Source organism: Belonocnema kinseyi, chromosome 9, assembly GCF_010883055.1.
Source record: "Belonocnema kinseyi isolate 2016_QV_RU_SX_M_011 chromosome 9, B_treatae_v1, whole genome shotgun sequence".
Taxonomy (NCBI): domain Eukaryota; kingdom Metazoa; phylum Arthropoda; class Insecta; order Hymenoptera; family Cynipidae; genus Belonocnema; species Belonocnema kinseyi.
In genome coordinates, this window is record NC_046665.1 from 113,518,083 (window position 1) to 113,530,027 (window position 11,945).

Consider the following 11,945-nt stretch of genomic DNA (forward strand, 5'->3'; position numbering starts at 1 on the left):
TTCGAATTTGAAAATTTCCGAATTTAAACATTGGAAATAATTTGAAAAAACAATATTTCATTATTGTATTTGTAATCAATCAAGTATATTTATAAAATATTGCAATTGCTTAATTTGGGGAGTTATTCCATTTATATATTTTATAATTCAGTGATTTTTTGTCGGGAGTTTTATTATTCGGAAATTTTCCAATTCGGTAATATTATAAACCGTCGTGAATTTTATTAATCGGGAATATTCCAATTCGGGAATTAAATAATTCTGAAATTTTATTATTCGGGAATTTTCCAATTCGGTATTTTTATTTTTCGGCAATTTTATTATTGGCGAATTTTATTTTTCGGAAATTTTCCAATTCGGTTCTTTTATTTCTCGGTAATTTTATTATTCGTTTATTTTATTATTTGCGATTTTTCCAAATCGGTATTTTTACTTATTATTCGAGAATTTTCTAATTCGGGAATTTTATTTTTCGGAATTTTTCAGTCGTCCCATTTTTAGAGCATTTTTGCCATTATTATTATTATTTTTTTAAAATATATTAGGCTCTGGGGTGAAGGTAGCTTTAATGTAACAAAAGATGTGTGATTTCACTGGATATTGAAACATATCAAAACTTTTGGCTCACATCAAAATTTCCCAGTAAAAGTTAAATAATCTGACCGTAAAAATGAACATAAATTATCCAAATTATGAATTTATTTCAAGAAATATTAATGCCGCATTTCGTTGATAATCAATAGTTAAAAAAAATATGAAAAATACCAATTTTCCAGGAAAAAGAGGTAAGTCTTGCCTGTCATAAAAATAAAAAAATTTGTCTTCACGTTTATTTAATTAAAACACAGGACAGATAATAATTTTCGGAAATGACGAATACGAGAGAAATCGGTTAATGAGGAAATACCTAATACGAGGAAGTAGAAAAACATCGAGATTAAATTTAAGGAATGCACCAAATCCTCAAGCCAGAGGAGCTGTGAGAAAAGCAATTCGTGACCTTGAAAGACATCAACCTGTAGGTTTGATACAAATTTTGTCTCTATGTAAAGCAATTGGAAGACGTATTAGAGTTCATCATCCAGAGAAGAATGTAGAATTTACAATCGGGAAAAGATCAAAAGAAAGTCCGATAGACCTAGAATATCATGATGGTCATTGGACTCTAAAGAATGAGGAAGATCCAGAAACGGTTCGAGCAGCTGCCAATGACTGTTTATTTACAGCAGTTGCGGCCCAACTCGGCGGTTCCTCACCAGCTAGAATAAGACATCAAACGATACAGGAAATGAAGTTTAGCGAATTCCGAATCGCTAAAGAATTAGAAGAATTAATGTTTCTGGAAAAGTGGAAAGATGTCTTGGAAATAATGCTAGGTGGAGCAAGATATGTTGGTAGATCTGCTTCAGATGCTGGAAGGGTAATCGATAATTCGCAAAATGGAAGTTGTCATCCTCAAGGAATGAGTGGACATCCACGCGGACATGCATCCTATCCAAATGGATCAGGTTCGACTGATTCTGTTGAGAATTATTCTAGAAGTGGATGGAAAACTGGATTTTTGAGCAGAGGCGATCAGAATTTTGTTGGACATCTAGCTCTTAGGACTGGTTATGCTCAACGAGCGATGGATAGTTTAAATAGTGGAGGGACTAATGAAGCTGTTCATATCAGTTCTAGAGAATTAGGGGCGGATGATTTGCCTTTGGCATGTGAATTTAGGAATGGAGAACGTTCAGGAAGTCCTCAAAGGATCAACCAAGTAACGGCCGTTTTAAGACATCATTATGGACGATCCAGAGATAGAGATGCGGATGTCTTTGTGCATACATTTTACCCTCGATTGTGATTAAAATTAAAATTTGCAAAACGGTAATCCTCACATTTTTTTCTCTTAGTGAAAGAAAAAATCAACCGAATTTTTTCAGATTGCAAAGAAATAGTGGAAGATCTTTAAACTTTCGAAAAATTTACTATGGGTGTAAAAATTGTAGAACAATTTTTTCTGTGTACTATTTCAGGAATGCCTTTTTAATGAAGAAAAAATTACTTTTTTGGGTTCGGCTAGATTAACAATTACTTGTACAAATTTCGAATGATTTGATCTTAAACTTATTTAATTGAAATTAGAGCAAAACACGATTATTCTATATTTTCAAAAATATACAAAAAACTTATTTATTTAAAAGAAGCAGTGTTAATTTAGCCAAATAAAAAAAGGAATTTTTTTAATTAAAATAATAATTCGAAAACTGCTTTTGTCTAATTGAAACTAAATAGCAAAGGTTTCAGGAAAGAAAAATTTCAACTTTTTAAAAATCAATGTTATCCAACTGAATTGAAAAAAGTTATTCTTTCTTTATTAAAAAAGCAATCCTGTATTTAGCAGGAATTTTAAAAATAATTTTTAATTTGGAAAAAATTCCAGTGAGTTTTTATCTCTAAAAGGAAAAATTGAAAGTGGTACCATTTTGAATAATTTAATTCTTAAGCAGCACCCTAATACATAACAATAAATTACTCTTTTATAACTTTATAAAAATACCACAAAAAAATAGAAAAATACAGAATGCATAAAACATTTTTGTTTAGTTTTTTATTTAAATATTGATATTTTTTTTTAAGAAGATACATATTTCTTGCAGAAATGTTATTAATTTTTACTTCTTTTATACTCTTTTGCTCATTTTTTAAACATGGGTTAATATTTCCTAAACAATAATTAAAAATATGTAAAATAAAGAATTTAATTTGACTTATTCTTTCAAAAAATGCTCCATAATTAAAAAAAAATAAAATATGTTTAAAAAGTATCCAAAGATAATGATAAAGTAAATATTAAATATAATGAAATGCTTAAAAAAAATTTTAAATAAAATATTTTAGTAAAATGTGAAATGTAATATTACTTATTTCAAAAAGGGCTCAATAATTGCGTTACAAAATATTTAAAACGTTTATAAAATATCAAAAGGTAATAAACAATATAGCCTACAGCGGATAATGATTAATTAAAAACACTAGCATATGAAATAAATTAATTTAATTTAATTAATAGTTATTATACGGTAAGTTTTAATGAATTAAATTTAAAATTAATTATTTTACGTATGGTGAATTATTAATTTATTCACTGTAGAGAGGTCTTCTCTAATTTAAAATATGTAAAATTAAAAATTTAATTTTACTTATTGCAAAAAGAGCTCTATACTTTTGTTAAAGAAATATTTAAAACATTTTTAAAATATATAAAAATGTTAAACAATAAAAAAAAGTCGAGTGTAAAAGCGCTTTAATAATCTCCATAAAATGCACAGTTTCCAATATATTTAATTTTTAAATAAAATAATTTTTTCAATCAGTTCTTTGATGCGAAATAACTTTTCTTAAAGAACAATTTAAAAAATATCTTTTATTTAAATCAGACTTATTTCAAGAATTTTTTAAACACTTTTTCTTGAAAAATTTAATTTTTTGATTTAATTATAAATTTCTTTTTTTCTTATTTCTTATATTATTTTTATTTATATTATTATATTTTTATTAAATGATTATATGGACAGAGTTAGACAATAAACTAAAAAATAATTGTTTTTTTTGTTACTTTAATACAAAATAAAAATGTCAAACTTTTTATTTTTCAGGTTTATTTGTTTATTTATTTTGAAGATTATATAAATACAATTTTTCTAAGATTCTTGAGAAAGGCAAAAGAAAAGATTGAAAAATTTCGGATATGTCAAATCAAAATTTTAATAAAAAAGTTAATCTTCAACCATATAGTTGAATTTTAAAACAAAAAAGATTAATTCTAAACAAAAAAGTTATTAGTTTCGATGCTTGAATACAAAAAGATTGTTATTTTAAATAAAAAAATAGTTGAATTTCTCTAGAAAAGACAAATCTGCAACAAAATAGTTGAATTTTTAACCAGTTATATTTTTAACTAAAAAATATTAAACATTTTCCAAGAAATGAATTTTCTACAAATTAATTATTCAACCCGAAAAAAAAATTTTCAACAAAAAAGTTAATTTTGAACCAAATACATGGATTTTCTACCAAGGAGATTAGTTTTCTGCCATAGAAGATGAATTTCAAACAAAATGATTACATTTTCAAGAAAAGAAAGGAATTTTTAACAATAGTGATGAATTTTCAAACAAAAAAGATGAATTATAAATAAAAAATTTAATAGTTAATATTTTAATAAAAAATTTTTTAATTAAATCAAGAAATAGTCGAAATAATTTTTAACTTTCAAAGATTAAATATTTTTCAAAACAGATAATTTTTCTACAAGAAATTGAATTTTTTAACCTGAAAATGCGAATTTCCATCAGGAAAGTTAATTTTTAATCAAATACTTGAATTTTCACCCAAATGCATGAAATTTCTATCAAGGAGATTAATTTTCTACCAAAAAAGACGAATTTTCAACAAAAAGAAGGAACCTCCAACCAAAAAAAAAAAACTTTTTAACATAGTAGTTTAGCTTTTAACTGAGTTGTAGAAGTTTTAAACAAAAGAAATTAGTTTTAAACATAGAATGTAATAGTTGATATTTCAATAAACTAATATTATAATTTTCAATAAAAAACACTTGAATTCATAAGAAACAATTCAAATTTACAAGACGGTAATCCTCAATTTTTTTGTCTCTTAGTGAAAGAAAAAATCAACCGAATTTTTTCAGATTGAAAAAAAATAGTGGAAGATTTTTAAACTTTTGAAATTTTTCTGTGAAATTTTTTTTTGAAATTAAAATTTTTTTTTGAATTTGTAGAAAAATTTCTTCTGTGGACTGTTTCAGGAATTCCTCTATGATGAAGAAAAAATTACTTTTTTGGATTCGGCTAGATTAACAATTACTTGTAAAAATTTCGAAAAACCTTAAACTTATTTAATTTAAATTATAGCAAAACACGATTATTTTATATTTTCAAAACAAAAATTTTTTTACTAATAATTTTTCAAATTTTAACATTTTTAATGACTATTATTATTAATGACTATATTATTAAACAAAAAAACTATTTGCAAAAAAATTAAAGCCGTGTTCTATAATTTAAAATAAACAGGTTTCAGCTAACAAATTTTGCAACTTTTTAAAAATAACGTTAATTTAGCCAAATTAAAAAAGTAATTTTTTTGTAAATAAATTACCTGTCTAGTTCAAACTGATTAGCGAAAGTTTTCAGGTAAGAAAATTTTCAACTTTCTAAAAATCAATGTTATTTAACCGAAGTGAGAAAAGTCATTTTTCTTCATTAAAAAAGAATTCCTGTATTTAGCAGCAATTTTCTTTTAATCATTTTGATGAAAAAAAACAATTTTTATAGTTCACCATTTTTGAATGAATTGGATAAATTTCAAAAATTTCGAAATTTTAAAAAACTTTTCGGCACCACTAAAACTTTTTTTTAATTTGAAAAAAATCCCACTGAGTTTTTATCTCTGAAAAGAAAAATTTAAAGTGGTACTATTTTGAAAAATGAATTTTTAAGCATCAGCCTAATATAAATAATAGATTACTTTTTTATAACTTTATAAAAATATCACAAAAAATAGAAAAATACACACATTAAATACATACAAAAATATTTTTCAAATAAAATATGTGGGCTAGTCAAATATGAAATTTAATTTTATTTATTTACAAAAGGGCTCAATTTCGTTGGAAAATATTTGAAACGTTTAAAAACGACGGTCATTTCCTGTTTTTGTCCGGTGCAAAAACATTTTTCCCGGTCACTAAAATTTCAAAACTCGAACTCTATCCTAAACATTTTCCCATTAAAAGTAATAAAAAAATAAACAACAAAGTAAACAATTAAAATTGGAACTCATGAATTCAAAATTTAAAAAATTAAAGTTTCAAAGTTTATAAATTCCAAAATAATCAATTAAAACCAATTCAATACACTTAATTAAAGAATCAATAAACGAACTTTAAGAATTCTCAAAAGTAGATTATTAAGTTATTTTAGGTTTGAAACATCAAAATCTTAATTGTTTTAAATTAAAAATTCTTAAATTAAAAGTTAAATAATTTTCATTTTAAATAGTTCTAGTATCCTTGAAAAACTTAAAAATTTTATTTCAAAATCTTGAGAAATCTAGAAGTTGCTTTAAATTTTTTTCAGAACTTCTAAATAACTTTCAAAACTAATAAAAAATTTTCTACAACTTCTAGAAAATCCCGCGAATTTAAACCAATTTCCTTCAAATTTGGATTTATAAATAACAATTGAAGAATTATTATTTGTAGAAATTAGAGTAATTTCAAGAGATATTTAGAATTTTTTAAATTGATTAAAAATTAATTTATTTTGCAGATTTCAAACAAAAATTTAGAAGCTTTTTAAGCATTCTGAAAGGCTGCAAAAGAATAAAAACGTTTTTTTAATATTCCTAGGAAAATTGAAGATGATTTTTCATTTTGAAAAAATTTTTTAACAGAATATTAAGAAAGATTTGAAGGCTTTTCTAAAAATTGTAGGAAAAATTCTATTCATTTAAAAATATGTTTTAAATATTATATTATGAATCTTTTCAAAACTTCTACATATCTCTTAAAATAACTTAAATTATGTCTACAAGTAATAAGTGTTCAATTATTATTTCTACATAAAAATTTAACAATTTCGCTTACAAATGAACAGTCAAATATTGCTCAATATTAAATAATTATTCTTTTCTTAATTAACATTTTTTTAATTTAATGGGCTAAAAATGGAATATTTTGTACTAAAACAATTTTTTAAATTTAATAAATGTTTTTAATTACGAATATCTTATTATTAAGTTATTTTTTAGGTTGAAAATAGTTTATAAAGTTTCAATAATACCTTTATTAGCCAAAAAAAGTTTGGAATATTTCAGATATGCCAAATGGAAATTTCAATAAAAAATTTAATCTTTAACCAAATAGTTCCATTTTCAAATAAAGAAAATGAATTCTAAACAACAAATTCAATAGCTTTAAGATTTCAATACAAAAAAATTTTTATTTTAAATTTAAAACAAAAACAGTTTAATTCATCTAGAAAAGATAAATTTTCAACAACATAGTTGAATTTTCAACCAAAAAGATGAATTTTTAACTAAAAAAATTTAACTAAAGAAAATATTAAATATGTTCCAAAAAGAGATGATTTTTCTACAAATTAATTACTTAAACCGAAAAGACAAATTTCCAACAAAATAGTTACATTTTCAACAAAAGAAATGAATTTTGAACAATAATTATGGATCTTCAAACAAAAAGTTCAATTTTCAAACAAAAAAAAGATGAATTATAAATAAAAAATTTAATGGTTCATATTTTATTAAATAAATTTATTTTAAATCAAGAAATAGTCGAATTAATTTTTAACTTTCAAGGATTAAATATTTTTCAAAAGAGATGATTTAATTTAACAAAGCAGTTTATCTTTTAACCAAATATTTGAATTTTCAACAAAAAAAGATTTAGTTTTAAACAAAATATGCAATTTTAATTAAAAAGATTAATGAAATACCAAACATTTTTAAACAAAAATACGAATTTGAAATTAAATTGTTGAATATGATGTGATTTTCCTAGGTTTTTCGAGAAAATTAAAAAAAAAATTTGAAAATATTCAGATATGTTGAAAAAATATCCAAAAAATTTTCTAATCAACTTTTTTTTATTTTACAGCATTTAAAATAATTTGAGGATTAATTTTAGTCGGTTTAAAAGTTATTTAAGATTTTTTGAGGGTTACAAATTTATGAATATTTAAATAATAATAAATAATCCCTTTGAATAATGATAGAAATTGCGGGTTTTTTTCTGAAATTTTCAACTTTTTGTTCAATTTTCGCTTGAAGTAATTTAAAATTTAATTCAGATTAGCAAAAATATTTGTTTAAACAAATGATCGTTATTTATAGTTACCTTCTTCTATATAAATACTAGATATTTGCGGGTTTTTCTAAAATTTTCATCTTTTCATCCACTTTTCAATTAGAGTAAAAAATCATTAATTCAAATTAACAAAATTAATGTTTTAAACAATTTATTATTACTGCTAATAAAAATCTCTGCTTAATCGTAGAAAGTTGAGTTTTTTTATATTTTCTTATATTTTTCACTTGGAGTGACTTAATAATTAATAATAAATTGCGAAAATAATTGTTTGAAGAAATTATTATTGCTTATAACTATCTTTATCTGTATTAATACCAGATAGTTTCGGGTTTTTCTGGAATTTTTAACTAGTCCTTTTTTTAATTAGAGTGAAGTAACAATTACTTGAACTTAACAAAAATAGTTGTGCAAACAATGTGTTATTGTTTATAACTATCTTCCCTCCGATAAATGCTAGAAAGTTGCCGCTTTTTTCTGAAATTTTAAACTTTACTTTGCCTTTTTAGTTATGAACAAATAATAAATAAACATTACAGAAAATTAATTTTGAAACAATCTCTTTCTTTTTTTTTGAAGATATGTTTCTGAAATAAAAAAGATACTTTTAAAATTGATGTCTGATTTCAATTCCCTTCTTTCTAGAGACGAAAGTCAGAAACAATTAATTATTATCTAACTAAGAGAAAAGTTGACAAAAAGTATAAGATTTCAGAAAAAAACTTGACTTTTTAGCCATTATCTAAGAGAAGATAGATAAATATAATTAATTGTTTCAATAATTATGTTTTGTAGACTTGCATTATTTATTTATTTACTAAGAAAAAAGTGGGTAAAAAGTTATAAATTTCAAAATAAACCGCAACTATCTAGCATTGATGAAGAAGAAGAGTTATAAAGAATAATAATTTGTTAAAAATAGATATTTTTGCTACATTAAATTAATTATTAATTCACTCCAACTGAAAAGGAAAAAAAAGTTGGAAATTTTAGAGAAAACCCGCAATTCTAAATCATTATTTAAATTGAATATTATTAACAATAAAAATAATAATTAGTTTCAACAATTATCTTTGTTAACTACGAGTATAATTAATGACTCACCTTGCTCTAATTTAAAATTAGATAAAAAGTAGAAAATTTATGAAAAAACTGCAATTTTCTAGCATTATTATAAGAATAATATATTTTTTTAATGTAATCAATTATGTTTGTTGATATTCATTACGTATTGCCCCACTTTATCAAAAAATTGGATTTTTTTAACCGCGACTTTTGAAATCTATTCTAATTGAAAATTGTCTACAAACAAGAATAAATTGTTTTAAAAAATTCATTAAAGATATAATTTTTATTATGAAGTAGTATTTTTATTTATTACGAACAATCTGAACTATAAGAAAAAAAATAAAAATAAACAGTCCTAAATAGGGCCAATAAATCGTAAAAAACATTTTTTCATTTATGGGTTTTTGGGACCCTATAAAACGGACTTATGAGAGTAATATTTTATTTGTATTCTATGACTAATAGTGAAGAAAAGTGTTGAATTTCAACTCGACTCACCTTATATTGACGATTCTAAATAAAATTTACAAAAAAGTATTTTTATTTTATGGGAAATACTTGTTAAACTTTATGGTGCTTGAACCTCCTGCAAATGTACTTTTTTTAGAAGGGTAGCAAAATTTTAAGAACAAAATTATTCCCTAATATTAAAAGACGTTTAAAATTAAAATGTTCTCTTTTATCAATAACACAGAACCACAAAATGGTTTTGGGAGTCTATTGGGATTCTAATAGGTATACTTTATGTTTTTGGGGTCGCTGAACACGAATCCATTCGCAGAATTGAGCCAGCACGTCAGGATTTGCAGTAAAATTTAAAAAAATGGTTAAAAACCTGGAATTTCTGCATAAATTTCGCCCACAAACCTACAAACCCCAAATTAACAAGCCCCAAGCACACAAACTAACAATCCCGAATCCCACAAGCTTCAAACTTGAAACTAACAGGCCCCAAGCCCACAAGCTCCATATCCACAAACCCACAAGCTCCAAACCCACAAACCCCAAATCCACAAACTCCAAACCCACGAACTCCAAATATACAAGCTCCATATCTACAAACCCCAAACCCACGTACCCTAGACCGACAAACCAAAAGCCCACAAGCTCCATATCTACAAACTTACAAACCCCTAACCCACAAAACCAAAACTCCATATCCACAATCGTTCAAACCCCAAACCCACAAACCCAAAACTAATAAACCTCAAACCCACAAGCTCCATAATCGAACAAGTGTAAACCCCAAACCCACACATCACAAACCCACACACCACAAACCCACACACCCCAAATCCACAAACCTTAAATCCACGAACTCCAAATATACAAGCTCCATATCCACAAACCCCAAACCCACGTACCCCAGACCGACAAACCAAAAGCCCACAAGCTCCATATCCACAAACTTACAAACCCCTAACCCACAAACCCAAAACTCCATATCCACAATCGTACAAACCCCAAATCCACAAACCCAAACCCACAAACCCCAAATCCACAAACCCAAACCCACAAACCCCAAACTAACAAACCTCAAACCCACAAAACCACAAGCTCCATAACCGAACAAGTACAAACCCCAAACTCACACATCACAAACCCACACACCCCAAATCCATAAACCTTAAATCCACAAACCTTAAATCCACAAACAACAAACCTATAAACCCTAAACCCCAAACCTACAAGCTCTATATCCACAAACGTGCCAAACCCAAACCAACAATACCAAACCCATGGACCCCAAACCGATAAAACCCGAATTAGCAAACACCAAACCCACCAATCTCAAACTATACCAATTTCTCCATTGGCATTATAAGATGTAAGGTACTTTGGTTAGTGAAATTAATGTTGGTAGGTTTGGGACTTGTGGGTTTGGAGTTTATGGGCTTGTACGTTTGTCGATATGGAGCTTGTGGGTTTGGAGTTTGTACGTTTGCATATATGGAACTTGTGGTTTGTGGGTTTGAGGTTTGTAGGTTTGTGGGTATGGAGCTTGTGGGTTTGGGGTTTGGGTTTTGTACTTTTGTGGATATGGAGCTTGTGGGTTTGGGGTTTGTGGGTTTGGGTTTTGTAGGCTTAAGGATATGGAGCTAGTGTATTTGGAGTTTGTGACTTTGGAGCTTGTAGGTTTGGAGCTTGTTAGTTTGGGGTTTGGGGTTTGTGGGATTGGGGCTTGTTAATTTGGGGCCCTGTGTAATATTTGGAAGTATGGTCCAGGGATTATTAATATAATTCTTAATTCATTCTTCAAACATTTAGTTAAAAAGTTAATATCAGAATATTTGCCTTCATTATTAAAGAATCATTTACAATTTAAATTTGATAATTAAAATCAAAATGTTTAGAGTAAAATTTTCTCGTTTGGAAATTGAGATTCACAAAATTTCAAAAAATTTAAAAGAACAATAAGTCCGAGATTTTCTATAATTTTGTTTGGACCTTTTTTATAGAGATAAATAAAAATATTTACTTTCACATCCAATAGCCGTTTCAAGGACACTTTTAGTGAATATTTTTTCCAAATCTCATTTTAATTTTATTTAAGAAATTATAGACGTTTTTTAAATCATTTTTTTAAAAAAGATACAACTTTTTTGAAAGTGCAATAAAGATGCGATATTTTATTTTCTGTAAGGAAATTTAATTATTTTATCCAATTTTTCCTAGAAACAATTTAGCCTCTTGATCCGACTTAGTCCGGAAGCTGGGTATGTTCCCGTATGCATTCAAGAGGCAAAAGGTAAAAACTAGTTAATCTTATGTATTTTGACCCGCTGAATCTAATGGTACCGGTTAATTTTACGAGAAGTGGATAGGTTTTGTTTAAAACGCAATTGTTTAAGCAAATAGGAAAAAATGGTTTTTCTTTATAGGACAAATTTTTTTTTAGTAAATATGGACAATTCTAAGCATAAAAGTTCTCTTGCAACTTTTTTGTTAAATGCATATTTACAAAGTTATAAATTTTCAAAGT

At 25.7% G+C, this 11,945-nt stretch overlaps 1 protein-coding gene across 1 annotated transcript; it reads left to right on the forward strand.

Annotated features, from left to right (window-relative positions):
* Nucleotides 1-557: 557 nt before the first annotated feature.
* Nucleotides 558-2,332, forward strand: LOC117179696. Its single transcript, XM_033371722.1, has 2 exons — nt 558-785; nt 849-2,332. Exons 1-2 carry the CDS (start codon nt 755-757, stop codon nt 1,847-1,849), a joined length of 1,032 nt encoding a protein of 343 aa, XP_033227613.1. The 5' UTR covers nt 558-754; the 3' UTR covers nt 1,850-2,332.
* The last annotated feature ends 9,613 nt before the right edge of the window (nt 2,333-11,945 follow it).